Source organism: Lagopus muta, chromosome 1 (assembly GCF_023343835.1).
Source record: "Lagopus muta isolate bLagMut1 chromosome 1, bLagMut1 primary, whole genome shotgun sequence".
Taxonomy (NCBI): Eukaryota; Metazoa; Chordata; class Aves; order Galliformes; family Phasianidae; genus Lagopus; species Lagopus muta.
The window spans coordinates 85,139,308-85,152,965 of record NC_064433.1 but is presented as its reverse complement, the minus strand read 5'-3'; the positions used below and the strand labels follow the sequence as shown (position 1 = coordinate 85,152,965).

The 13,658-nt window shown below is 40.4% G+C and overlaps 3 protein-coding genes across 11 annotated transcripts in view; 2 read left to right on the top strand and 1 right to left on the bottom strand.

Annotated features, from left to right (window-relative positions):
* Positions 1–788: 788 nt before the first annotated feature.
* On the bottom strand, positions 789–3,558 carry LOC125702624 (putative protein FAM172B). 3 transcript variants are annotated; one of them, XM_048966173.1, is made up of 3 exons: positions 3,469–3,558; positions 3,087–3,160; positions 789–1,835 (listed from the first exon to the last, which is right to left on the bottom strand). In XM_048966173.1, the coding sequence occupies exons 2-3, from the start codon at positions 3,114–3,116 to the stop codon at positions 789–791; spliced, it is 1,077 nt and encodes a 358-aa protein (XP_048822130.1). In that variant the 5' UTR covers positions 3,117–3,160; positions 3,469–3,558. The 3 variants fall into 3 exon arrangements, with proteins under 3 accessions (XP_048822130.1, XP_048822138.1, XP_048822124.1); XM_048966181.1 differs by having other exon boundaries at positions 3,455–3,553; XM_048966167.1 differs by lacking the exon at positions 3,469–3,558 and adding an exon at positions 3,254–3,386.
* Positions 3,559–4,729: 1,171 nt separating this feature from the next.
* Positions 4,730–13,658, top strand: part of SENP7 (SUMO specific peptidase 7) — a 41,319-nt gene continuing 32,390 nt past the window's right edge. For 2 of the 7 annotated variants that reach the window (XM_048965603.1, XM_048965595.1), the window contains exons 1-4: positions 4,978–5,124; positions 5,801–5,847; positions 8,370–8,477; positions 10,382–10,476. In XM_048965603.1, coding sequence (XP_048821560.1) covers positions 5,028–5,124; positions 5,801–5,847; positions 8,370–8,477; positions 10,382–10,476 — 347 coding nt within the window. In that variant the 5' untranslated portion in view covers positions 4,978–5,027. Of the gene's footprint in view, positions 4,859–4,977; positions 5,125–5,218; positions 5,241–5,800; positions 5,848–8,369; positions 8,478–10,381; positions 10,477–13,658 lie in introns of those variants that run through there. The other 5 variants (XM_048965612.1, XM_048965622.1, XM_048965641.1 and 2 more) reach the window with 5 other exon arrangements.
* Positions 12,244–13,658, top strand: part of LOC125702206 (ABI family member 3 binding protein) — a 306,563-nt gene continuing 305,148 nt past the window's right edge. Inside the window, exon 1 of the mRNA XM_048965330.1 lies at positions 12,244–12,293. The gene's annotated coding sequence lies outside the window, so the exon portion shown is untranslated. The remainder of the gene's footprint in view (positions 12,294–13,658) is intronic.

Genomic DNA, 13,658 nt, shown 5'->3' with positions numbered 1-13,658 from the left:
AGGGAATTTGACACTTTTTTTTTTTGTTCCCAATCTTACTGTTCAGCAATTATTTTTTTCTTAATAAGATGGGATCTGAAGATGTAGGGCAAGGCACCGTCAGCCTTCAGAGCTCTTTTGCAGACATGGGGTGCTTTTAATTTCCACACAATTAAACTGGAAATTCAGAATAGCTTTTTCTTTTACATATTCTTTAAAGACTATTTGGCCTTTTCCTTTAATAATTTGCAAGCCTTTCATATGGACAGTTAAACTGTTTCCCACTTCTATAAAAGATAAAACAGCGGAGAGGAAACAGCTACATCATTCTCTTGTATCAGTTTGATAACTGTAGGTTGCTAGCATATTTTATAACCCCAGCAAGTCACTCTGTGTAGCCTCACTGATTTAGTTGGATTTAAAATTGCACATTTGCATACTTTGTGTATTCCAGAATTGTCCTTTTATGCACTTAAGAAATTAGAGTTTTGTTGATCATTTAGTCCAACTACAAAGCTGTCACCATAGAAAGTACAATTAAAAAGATTGTACAGACAAGTGTTGATATACATTAACATCTTTATTTTGTGCAGCTTTAAATGTCACAGCTAGCTGAAGGGATATGACAACCTAAAGCTTTCAAGAAGGCATTTTTTTCCTCACAGTTAACTTCGTTTTTGAGAAACACAAAAATACAAGTGTCTTCAAACTTAAAACTGTAAGTCTCTCCATAGTGAAGGATCTTAGCTGCAGGGATGGTTATGGAAAAAAAGAGATTACTATCAAAACCCAAGTCAGTGTACCTTGATTTACCAACTTTTGCTGCTTCGGGTTGCAATAGGTGAACGTGTAAAGGCCGTGGTGGTCTTGGCTTTCAGGGTGCTGTTCAGGTACTTAAAGATGGAACGCAAGCAGAAGGAAGGTGCTAAGCTATACTTTTCAGTTCCAGCAGAGACAGTTGGACAATTCACTTTGACAAGGGAGCCTACAGCTTTACCTAAAGGCTTATTGTTTGATACCCATTCACGGCAGTGTTTCTGTATCCACCATTGTATCTGCAGGTCATTTCTAGCCTGATGTTGTACATTGTGCATGGAATCGATGAATGCCACAGAAAACACTTTATTCATCACTTCCCATTTTCTCTGCACGAGCAGATCAATGAACACCAAACCACCATAGCCATGGGCAATGAAAGCCACATTCTTGGCTGCACTTTGAGAAATGAAATGATCCCATACATATATGGTATGCTCCTCAGGGCTACTGCTGCATCGCTTGGTGATCCACTGGCAGGAATGCATACAAGTCAGTGATTCTTCTCTGGTAGAATAGCTTAGCTTCTCCCTTTCAGTCTTCAAGTCAATGAGATTGTCATTGGGATTCAGTACAATCACTCCCCCGTGGCTTTGAAGGGCCATTTTGATGAACGGTATTTGTGTTCCATGGTACAGCCCCTCACTGATGATTGTCTTGTGTCCCCACTGGCCAGCACGAAAAACTCCACGGTCCTGAAGAAGGACAATTATGCTAGAAGAACTTGTTAGTGCTTTCTCACTCATAAAAAAGAAACTTCTTGGTTCATCCTCTGTAGCATCAGAAGGAATATAAACTTTTTGCAGTGCGCAGACTCTTTCCAGGAGCTCATAAACATACTGGGTAATCATATGTCCTAAAACTTGATAGCGTTTATGATTCTTCTCATAGGTGTTTTTGTAGTAATTGAAAACAAAGAATTCATTCGTATCCAGATGCCTCAGTTCCCCTTTTTCATTAAAATCATACTTCAGTTCCTCTTGATAATCTGAACCCTCTACTAGTGTCCTCAAGCTTAGTTCATGTCCTGTTTGTAACCACTGCAAATTAAGAAAATTATGCTAATGTAATAATAGACCACCATACAACAGTTACATAAAGCATGCTGTAGTGTAATCAATATTTACATGTGGTTACACACAAAGCATTCATTGCTTTTGGTAAGCCTGCTCAAAAGCCAGATTCCTTTTGCAACAGCAGTACACTGATACAAACCTTTCCTTTGTAAGCACTTGTTCTATAATTTCTTGAACAATTGAATTTCTAGAACAATTACTTGTTCTATAATTTCCACAATGTGCAATGACAGAATTAACTAGTGTTATCTGGGAATAAGGAGAAAGGAGTCCATGCCTCAGTTTTCCCCACAAGGTTACTACAACTGAAAATGGAGACCATCATATGATTTTTCAAATTGTGTGATCAGTTGACAACAATTATGCTAGGAACAGCATGCCCATTTTCCCTTTGAGTAAAGTGCAGAGAAAGCATTCTACAACAAACAGGAAAAGGTAAGTGCAGTTTCCTCACAGACTATCATGCTATCCAACAATTCTGTCTTTTTCCCATCCTTAAAAAAATGAGTCTGCAGTTTTCCAGCACATTATGATTAGCAAGTTAGTACCAACTAGTAGTAGCAAGGAGTAAGTATTAATGAACAGCACTTCAGAGCATAAACTAGCTTGGAGGACAGATTTTATACCTGCATTGCCACATGTAGGATTAAAAATCAGCAGTCGTTATTTTTGAAACAGTTGCATAATATATTTCTTTCTTTTTTGTAAGTCTGTATCCTAAATCAGTTTGAACTGCTTGTGCTACATTTCTATATACAAACAGTATTCAAGGGTGTGTATTCTAGCTGACTTTACAACCACTGTTTTGATTAAAAAAAAAAAAATACTGTTGGGGAGAAACAGACATAACAAACACACCCTTTCCCCTTCCTTCCCTTACTTTTTTTCTGCTCATATTGAAAGATAAGGAATGGGCTGCTCAGGGAGGTGGTTGAGTCACTGGCCCTGGAGGTGTTCAAGAAACACTTACATGTGGTACTAAGGGACATGGTGTAACTGTGAATGTTTGTGGTAGATGGATGGTCTGATTGGATGATCATCTTTTCCAATCTTGGTGATTGTGGGATTTTAACATATTTCACCTGTAAACTTAGTTAGCATTTACACATCACTTACCACATTATAAACATCACTGAAGTATAAATCACATAAGCATTACTCTTCAGGAGATTTGCTATTTAACAGTTTATTATAGCAAGACCCAACATTACCTACCATATGTTCTCCTGTAAAGTCTGCCATCATCACAGATGAAAATCTTTCTGACTCTGGGACCGTAGGCAATTTCTCTGTACAAAGAAAATAAGCTCCACGTTAGTTCAGGTTCTATTACTTTATGTATATTAGTCTTAAATACATCTATGAAATATATCATTTGCTACCAGCTAAGGTCATCTCTAGTTTCAGGTAGTTCCAATCTAACATCTTGTGTTTGTATTTTACACCTGAACAGAAGTTTCTTTTACATGTGACAATTATTAAAACAAGCTTTGCAGGGCTTTCTACTACTTGATATTAAAGTAGTATGTTAATAAGCAGAAAAACAGTTGGTATTACTTCAGAAAACCACACATCAAACTTACAGTTCTAAAGCTACCTTAGGAAGAAGAAAAAGATCTTTGTCTTTATAAGGATTTCCAAGGCCACCAGCTGGAAACCATTGCATCAGCTGAGCTTGTTACTCCACTGCATGCTGAGCTGGAGCCAGCCTACTCAGCTGCAGAAGTTTTTAAATTTCAGCACAAAGGTGTGGCCAGCAGGGAGAGGGAGAGGGAGAGGGAGAGGGAGAGGGAGAGGGAGAGGGAGGTGATTGTTCCCCCTCTGCTTGGCTCTTGTGAGGTACCATCTGGAGTACTGCTTCCAGGCCTGGGGTCCCCAGCACAAGGATATGAAGCTCTTATAGACGGACCAGAGGAGGGCCACTAAGATGATCAAAGTGCTGAAGTACTTCTCCTGTGAGGAAAGGTTGAGGGAACTGAGCTTGTTTAGCTTGGAAAAAGCCCTGGGAAGACCTCATTGTGGCCTTCCAGTACTTGAATGCAGCATATAAACAGTAAATGGAATGGCTATTTATGAAGGTGGGTAGCGATAGGACAAGAGGGAATGGTTTTAAACTGAGACAAGGGAGGTTTAGGTTAGATATCAGGAGGAAGTTTTTCACACAGAGGTGGTGACGCACTGAACAGGTTGCCCAAGGAGGCTGTGGATGCCCCATCCCTGGAGGCATTCAAGGCCAGGCTGGATGTGGCTCTGGGCAGCCTGGTCTGCTGGTTGGTGACTCTGCACATAACAGGGGGGTTGAAACCAGATGATCATTGTGGTCCTTTTCAACCCAGGCCATTCTATGACATGGTATGATATGGGGCTGTGGAAGTTCTGGCAGTATACATGTGATGCATGAGGGTGAGGCAGTGCAAATTGAGTTGTAATTAAACTATGAATCCACCTTCACGATTCTGACTGAAATGGAGGTGAAAGTCTCAGTAGTAAAATGGGGTCGACGAGGAGCAATATAAACTTCATTTCGTTTGGTTAGAAATTACTGGAAAACAACCAAACAGCAACAAGTCACTTTCCGTAGCATTCCCTCAGAGATCACAATCTCCCCTTCTTTAGCACTAGCTTCCTCGACAGCCCCACTGTTCGTGTGGCTCATCAATTCGCCAGACGCGAGCTGGCCGCCACTAAGAGTCACACCCGCTTTGCCCTCTAGGTCCCAGTCGGGCTGTGGGAGAAAGTTAAAGCCGAGCGCCGCCACAGCTCCCAATGGCGTAGCCTCGCTGCAGGCGGGCAGGCCTGCGAGGGGCCGCCTGCGGGGTCGGCGCTGGGGCAGCCGTTGTTGAGCAGGCGGGGCCGGTTCCCCCGGCTCGGGCGGGGCTCTACCCGGAAGTAACCGGCGGAGTTGCGCAGGGGGTGGTGGCGGGGCCTTAGCGAACGGCAGTAGCGGCGACAGCAATAACAACAACAACAACGGTGGCGGCACAGCGGTTGGTGCTGGGGAGGGGCTGCAGCGTGCGCTTGGTGCTGCTCTGTAGGCGGGGCTCCGGGAACCCTTTAACCGCTAAGGGGTGAGGGGGGTTCAGAGGGGGTATATAACGGAACCCGGCAGCGAGCCGCAGCTCCGGTGGGCGGGTGTCTGCGTCACCTCCTAGTTCAATGTTCGCGAAACCGCCAGGGAGGATGGTGGAGCGGCCACTCGCTCTTTGTGAGTGGCCGTTCATCAGCCCCGCAGGAGGCCGGCCGGGAGTTGTGGGTATGGCGTTGGGTTTGGCGATGGCCGGGCCCTCTTATGTAGCCTACATATACTGCTCTTGTCCAACTTAGGGCTGAAAAATTGCTGACGGAAACAAAACTATTCAGGCTTAAATGGTGAGCTAGGCTTCTTGAGTTAGGTTGTGAGGTTTGAAGGGCTTACGACCTCTCTGCGTCTCATGCAGAGTATGTGTAAACAGAAGAAATGGCTTGGAACACTTGCGGTTCTAAAGCTCTGTTCTTCCAGTGACGAAGAAGGTTATCTGTTAACAGATTGAATTGTATTACTTTATTATTACAAGTGTTCCAGTGTTACAAATATCTTTCTGTGGCACTTTTTACGATCAAAGACCTGCTTATGCTCTAGTGAGCAAGAAACATAATTCTATGCATGCTTCAGGGTAAATACCTTCCTTCGAGACAAGTTCTGGTGGAAACTTTGTTAACGAGTCCATATGCACACACTGATAATGCAGAGCCCTGCTGAAGCACATCTCTTGCATTGTGGCTACTCATGAACTTACGTTGTGCTAACTGCCTGAAAAAGGGTGTTTTTTGCTTGTTTTTTTGCTTGCTGCCTACTGCTGCAATCTTAATTACTTCCAAATAAATGAAATGTAAATTGCTAGGCTTATTTTTTGTATGTGTATGAATATAATTATGTTTTTCTTTTCTAGTGGAAAAAGTCATGGAAAGAAGACCATCACCTTCAAGTCATGTCAGTGTAAGTCTTTTACAATTTATAACAGGTAGCTTTCAGGATGTGGGTGTCCTGAGATGCTGTGGCTGTACTTATGTAACCAGTCACTCTCCAGGGGTCCTGTTTTCACGTTGTTGGAACAGCTTTCTTGAGAACTAGCTTAAGCTAGCAGCAGTCAGTTGCAATGTATTCTGCTGAACATGTTAATACAATGTAGGGTTAATGTTTAACATAAACTGAATACTTTTCAAGGCCATATTAAAACTTAAGCAATTCTTAAACAATAATAATAATACTCAAGTGAATGAGCTGTGTAACTGATTAATCTTTGGTTATCTACTGAGATGTGTGTATGAATCCATATGCTAGTGTCCTTTCTCTTAAAATATCCATGTTAGTTGTAGTTTCTAGCAATGGAGCACAAGTGAAAACAAACTGTAGGCACACCAGCTGGTTTGATCCAGGTAAGGTCTGTCTGGTGTTTTAGAAATAAAATGTTTCCAGCACATTGTTTATATGCATTCTCTGACTTGCTTCTGTGGGTGTAGCAGATAAATGCTACTGATTTAGATGGTGAATCTACAAAGTGCATATATGTGCTGATTCATTTGCTTTCTGTTAAGGGAAAGCTGAAGCAGCTTGCATACATTGCACTTAATGTAAATTCAGACTTCTGTTGGTTACCTCTTTACTCTGTGTTTGTCCTGTATGTTAACTGCAGCTATTCCTAACTGACATCTTAATGAGTACAAACGTTTTGAGGATGTGGTGCACTGAGGTGGAAATCTTGCTGATGAATATATCTTATGCTTTTTGTCCCTCTGTTGGGTCATCTGTTTCTGTTCTGTGTCTGACCTGATCTTTTTCTCAATGTTACATTATTACAGAAGTTGTCTGAAGCTCTGTAACGCAAAACACAAATTTTATACAGTTCTGTGCTGTCAGGAATCTTACAGCCTGCTGCTTTCCTTCCTGATGGATTCTATGTTGTTTTTTTTTAAAGAAATTGATACCTCACCATTAATGCATGGATTTGAAAAAAAACATCCTGACATATTAAAGTTTATAAGCCGTTTCTCCATACAACAAAATACCTCTTATTGCAGAATTTCTTAATAAAAAATGGGACATACTTCTATTAAAAGCATTGCCTATGTGTGCCTATATTATTACCTTTATGATTAGATGATCTTGTAGGTCCTTTCCAACCTTGTGATTCTATGATGTGATATTGTATTTGGCACTACTGTTTGAATATCAAAAGGAGCTTGAGGTACTGTATAGAAATTCAGATCTGATAATTAAAACAATAATTCAAAGAAGGATAGAGAAGGATAAGAGTAATTATGATTTAAGTGGAAAAATGGAAGAATTATCTCATTGGCAATGCAATATGCTTCAGTTATGATCTGAAGGACTGCATACAGAGCTAATGAATAAAGCTTCTGTGTTAACGAAGTTGCTGGCCTCACACTTTTCTGGAATACTGACTTGTAATTTCATCTTGCAAAGTAGGATGTCAGATAGCTTGCAAATAAAGTTCACAATGCACTTTGCAGTAGCTGTCAAGTGGAATAGCTTTTGCTTTTTTTGGGGGGGAGGGTCTAATGTATTTAATTAACTGAAATATTAGCACTACATTCCATATCTAATGTGTTTGAATCTAGTCCTGTTTGCAGCCTGTAATTTTGCACATCAAGGTGCCAGGAGAAGTGTCTAGGTTTCCATTTCTATGTTTAGTTGAGTTTGTTTAATGTGTTTAATCAACTTGAGCGTAACTTACCTCTCTTATTATTATTTCTTGTATTGGCAAATTGCTGAGAATTACTAATGGCCCAGAGAGGCAGTGAATGCCCCATCCCTAGAGACATTGAAGGTCAGGATGGAAGGGCTCTGAGCAACCTGATCTAGCTGTACATGTCCCTGTTCATTGCAGGGCTGTTGGACTAGATGACCTTCAAAGTTCCTTTCCAACTCAAACAACTGTATGATTCTTTATTTTCAATACTTAATTTTGATAAGGTTGGTAATGACGACAGGTAATAGTATTTTGAGGACATTGGAGAATGCTATTGCTAAATAGTCATGTTAAAACATTAGTACTATGACAGGATAAATGATGTTCTTTATTTATTTTCTGAGAGCAAACATACGTAATTCAGCTGTCTTGTTTTCTCTTGATCACTCTTCAAGCTGTGATGCGAAGATTAGAGCATTAGCAAGTTAGAGGGAACCAAGAAAATGGAGTAACATTGGATTGGTTTTGGTCTCACCTTTTGGGCACGTGTTTGAGGTTGTTGTGAAATTAATGAAATGAGATTAGTTTGTTTTCTTGGTGTTCATCTGTTAAAACCAGCTCCTGATAGAATGGCAGCGATTTATGATGAAACATCAATGGGAATACTTCTAAGTTGAAGTAACAGGTCAGTGCTTTGTTTGCGACTTTATTTTACCTGATGATTATAAAAACTTTGTATCTGGCAGTATGTCAGCTCCTAGCACCAGTGGATAATTTAGTTTTATCATGTAACATCCTCTATTTTCAGTTTCGTATACCAAAGAAGAAACCAAACAACAAGTCAGAGGATGTTCAAGTTCAGTCCCCTTTGGCAAGGCTCCCAGGCTCTCAGCATTGGGACTACCCTTTAAGAGAGGTAAAGAGAAGTTCTCTGCAGTGTAAAGTGCATAGGAGAGTTGTGTGGGTTTTTTTGTTCTGCTCTTTTAAGTACCAAGTGCTGCCTTGTACCTATGTGGTCAGTACCTGACCCGTGTTTCATGGAAGGGTCAAGCGTGTAGATCTGAAACGTGTCTGCACGTATTAGAGCTACAGAAAGGGAAATCTGTACTGTATCACCAACCTAAATCATTAAAAAGCAGAGTTGGTTCTCAGATATAGTTCAACAGGTTTCCTTAGTAATCTCAGGTCCTGAAGTTAACTTTTAACTCAAGAGTTTAAAGGCAAGTGTGTTTATGTGCAATTTTTCTTTAGTTCATTGCTTTTTGATTCCTGGACTTGGAGGTAATATTCAGGTTGCTTATCCAGGTTGTTCTCACAATGCTATGGAAGTAACTTTTACATTGGATTTTGGTCATTATTTTGGAATAGGTGAAATACAGCATGGCTTCATAGAATAATAATAATAGAATAACTCATTTTAGTAGTAAGAATAAAAAACTATACACGTGCTTAAACTGCATTAGCATAAATGATCATCTTGATCATTTTAGTCATGTATAGAAGCAATTGTTTAGGGAATTTCCAACAGATTTGTATGCTAAATATTTTTAAAATGCCAAATCTTGGAAATGTATTTTACTGCTTTAGTGCAGCTTTAAGTTTATTGCCAGTTTTGTTGCTTTCAGAACCGTAGGACTGGTCAAACAGGCTCCACTACAGAGAAGGCTAGTGAGGGAAATTAGGGATTCTTTTGACTTACAAGAGTGCTGACAGTGTGACCCATTTCTTATGGTAGGCCTGGACATGTGATTGCTCTGCAATATAGACTTGCTGTATTATGTTCTATACTAATAAACCAAGTAGAACATCCAGTTGCATTCCTGCTTTGAAGCAGGAAGCAATGTAACCTTCAGTCACAAGCAGCAGCCTCTTTTGCTGAGCCAGGTAATGTGTGTATAACTCTGTCTTTCTCTCTGCCTCTGTAAAAGTAATGATTGGACTAGATGTATTGAAGAATTACTTCTTACTTCTTGAATATTGTCTTACTTTCCATTTCTTGTTTTTCTTACCTGTCTATATATAACAGACTTTTCCATGCAGTTGAGGCCTTTTTAAACGCTGCCTGGTCTTCATACTTTCTTGCAAAAGAGATAATTCTTAAGGTGTGGACATGACTCTTTCAGATGGCCTTTCACAGCATGCTTACACAGCATTGCTGGTATCTTCATGTGATTTCAGACTGCCTGGCATCATTTTCAAACCTCAGTTTGGTTTTAATGTGAGGCGAGAGTAGAAGGTAGTGACAAGAGATAGATTTCTGGAATTGCAGAAACAGCTGTGTGTTTTGGTGGGGCTTTTGTTTATTTAAATGGAAAAATATAATTGCATTCTATAAGGTAAGAGAACTGAGAGGGGGGGAAAAGGAATTACTGTTTTTGTGAGTTTTGCCATACTATACCAGTGTGAAGCCTTCAGATTCCTGTTGTTTCTCAGAATTGTGCATTTTTTTTTTAATGGAATATTGTTTGATTAAATTCATGGAGTTAAATAAGAAGATATCTAACATAACTGTTGTTATCTGGAGCAGACCTACTATTTAAGTATTCATTTGGAGCAGTGATAGCTTAAATACAAAAGTAATTGAATTGTACTGTATTATTTTGGATGAAAAATGAAGCAAGATAAGCCCAGTAGTACACAGATGCTTTATAGTAAACAAACCCATATGTTACAAAATTATTGTGCATATTCTTTGTGTCTCTGCTCCGTCTGATCAATTGCACTGTTCCAATGCCTGGCCTCATTCCATTTTTCTTATGTAATGTCCAGTGTGACACTGAAGTGTGTTGGAGTGTTCCACTTTTGTTTGTTTTATTTCAGTGGCGATTAAGTGCCAGCAACAGAGACACTTCTACAAAAGGAAGAAGGCAAAGGGACTGTGATAGATGCAGCTCTAATGATGAAGAATCAATTGGGTATGAAGTCATCTCAAAATTATTGTTTGTATGTTCTGCAATTAATAACCTTTAGTGAATATGGGTAGCTTTGGTCTGTAGTTAATTGGGTCATGTGAAATGGTTTTTAAGGTTTTGACAGATCTTCAGACACTCGTGTTTCAGTGATTTATTGATGCTGAATTATGAAACAACCATGTTTTTTTTGTCTGCTTAAATACAAGGCTGCAAAATCAGAATGAAAATGCAACGTTGACTAGAGAAATTATTTCATGGAATCTTGAAAGGTGCTTGTTACTCTTTGTAAACTATCATTTTAGCCCTAGGTATTTTAGTTATTTAAGGTTTCCAGGCTGTCTTTGGAATGTCATTCTCTGCTCTACAGCCCACATTCATTAAGGAGACTTCATCAACTGTTAAAACAAACAAACAAAAACCCAACAGGTATAATGATAAGTAGGGAAAGGCTGCTATTGAAAACAAAACAACAAAAAAATCCCAACCAAAATTAGAGGCATCTCACCTCTGTTTTCAGGTGTTCAAGACACCTAAATGAATAAAGAACTGCTGAATGTGCTGCTGCTTAATGCTCTGTTGCCAAAAACAAATGTGTTGATTTCTTTGAGATTATTTAAAACTACCTTCTGTGAAGCATCAGCTAGATAACTGTTTACCCAAGAAAGTTTAAAACTTCATTGCCTATGTAGGCTTATATATGTAAGCTAGGAAGTATATTGACTTCATGGTAAAATTAATTGTATTCATGGTAATTAAGCAACCATTATTCCACAGACAAGGCAAGCATAAGCAAATAATGCCCACTCTCTGACTTGTTTTCTGACTAGAACTTAACTAGATCATAACTGATTTATTGTCAATAGAGGCTGCTAGAAATGAAGTTTCCAGATTATGAGAATGCTTAGTGACCGTGAATGCTTGAAACACTCATTTCAGGGTTTAGTGACCTATGAAGCATCATCAGTTGGCCCTGTCTTTACATCCAGGATGCTTCAAATGTTGCAGGCAGAAACTGTGTTTGATGTAAATCTTGAATTTATTTTTCCTGTTTATTCAGAGAGGTAGCTGTTTAACTTATTTTGTTACCTCAGGATGCTTCACTGTAACTTCAGCAGAAGAAGTGACTCACATTGAAGTACAAGAACTTAAAAGCTACATTAATTGCAGTTTCCTGAGTTTTGATTGCTATGAATGGTTGATGTTTGACATCAGTGATGGAGTAAGAATGAGTGGGAGTGCTTGTCCAGGGGTTGAAGTCTCCAACAGGCAAAAAGCAGACAACAAAAAAAAACCAAATGAAAAACCAGCTGAGCTTCTCTCAGACATTATACATATATACATACATATGTAGTAAAAACTTCCCTGCAGGAAAATAGGCTTTTTTTCTTTTTTTATAAAACAGGACTGTCCTGTTATTTCAGAGGATTGTGTTTCACAGCTTTGATTTGTTGTCATGGCAGTGACCTTGTCTTGCACGTGTTTGAGACATACCAAGCATACTACACAAATTCAGAAAATGTTTTTCATTGATCTGTTACAAATGTCCAACCTGAATTGAGGACATTCCTTCTGGCCCTGTCCCTAGTTATGTGGGATGTATGGGAACTGCTGAGTCACGGCCTGAACCTCTGATTGATCACCTGAGGCGAGCCATGAGTCAGCCAGAGGAGCACAGGTGAAGGCAATTCTCCTGTGCTGCCGGAAGGGGTGGAAGCTGGCTCCACCTCTCCTAGACCTATTGAAGAGCTGGCTACCAGTGGGGAATGATCTCTTCTGGAGATCACCTCTACTGGTGTTTTGTGAGTGAGCCCAGGATAGGGGTAAGCCTTCTATTTATTCTCTTTTTGTTATCGTAGTTTGCTTTGCTTAACTCTCTTGTTTATTTTGTGATTATAACATCCTAATATTCTTTGATTATACAGTGGGAGAAGAGGTTGGCCCCTGCCTTACCACAACCTCCTTTCAGGTAGTTGTTGAGAGTAGTCAGGTCTCCTCTGAGCCTCCTCCAGACTAAGCAATCCCACTTTCCTTAGCCATTCCCTGTAAGAGTTTTGATCCAGATCCTTCACCTACTTCGCCCTTCTCTGGATGTGCTCCAGGGCCTCAATGTCTTTTTATAGTGGGGTGCCCAAAACTGATCACAGTACTTGAGCTGCAGCCTCACCAGTGCTGTGTAGCCTCCTGGTCCTGCTGGCTACACTATTTCTGATATGAGCTGGAATGCTCTTAGCCTTCTTGGCCACATGGTCACGCTGCTGGCTCACATTCAGTTGGCTGTCAAGTGATACCCTGTAAAGACATGTGGCAGCAGGTACAGTTGCTTTTAACTGGCTTCAGATCATTCAAAAAAGGTAGTGGTCACAATCCAGTAATAAAGAAGAAATAGTTCACTCTTTTCCAAGGATCTGGGCTCACTGGAAACTCTCAGATAAGGCAGTCTCCAAGTAGAGATGCTTCCCTTTTGGTTGCCAGCCCTTAAATAGGGTTAAGGTTGCACAGGTGAATTACTTGCACTTGTGCTCCCAGGGCTGGCCATGCCCCTTCACCAGGTGCTCAATCATTGGTTCAGACCATGACCTAACAGTTCCTGTACATGCCCTCTGATACTTCCCTTCTGTGTAGCTTTCCAGCCACTCTCCTGCCCCAACCCTGTAGTGTTGCATGGGGGGATGCTGTGACCAAAGAGTAGGACCTGGCACTTGGTCTTTCCAGTCTTTCCAGTTCCTTCTGTGTGGCTTCCCTACAGGCAGGTCAGTGCTTCCTTCCAACTAGGTGTAATATGTAAACTTGGTGGGGGTGTACTCAGTCCCTTCACCCACATCATCAATGAAGATATTAAACAGAACCAGCTCCAATACTGTCCCTTAGAGAATAGCACTTGTGACTAGTTGCTAGCTGGATTTAACTCCATTCACCACCACTGTCCAGCTGTGTTTTTTTGGTTTTGTTTTTTTTTTTTTACCCAGACTCTTGTTTAAGCCATGAGCTGCCAGTTTCTCTGGGAGAATACTGTGGGAGACAGTGTTAAAGGCTTTACTGAAGGCTAGGTAGACTACATCTGCAGCCTTTCCCTCATCCACTGGACAAGTCACTTGTTCATAAAAGGAAATGAGATCGATCGAGCAGAACTTGCCTTTCATGAATCTGTGCTGGTTAGGCCTGGTACCCTAGCTGTCCAGCACATG

Coding starts and splice junctions, on each gene's coding strand:
- LOC125702624 (XM_048966167.1), bottom strand. CDS start 3,296: ATGTTAGATTGGAACTACCTGAAACTAGAGATGACCTTAGCTG. Junction 3,161..3,253: donor ACTAGAGATGACCTTAGCTG/GTAGCAAATGAT, acceptor TTCTTTGTACAG/AGAAATTGCCTACGGTCCCA. Junction 1,836..3,086: donor ACTTTACAGGAGAACATATG/GTAGGTAATGTT, acceptor CTTAATTTGCAG/TGGTTACAAACAGGACATGA.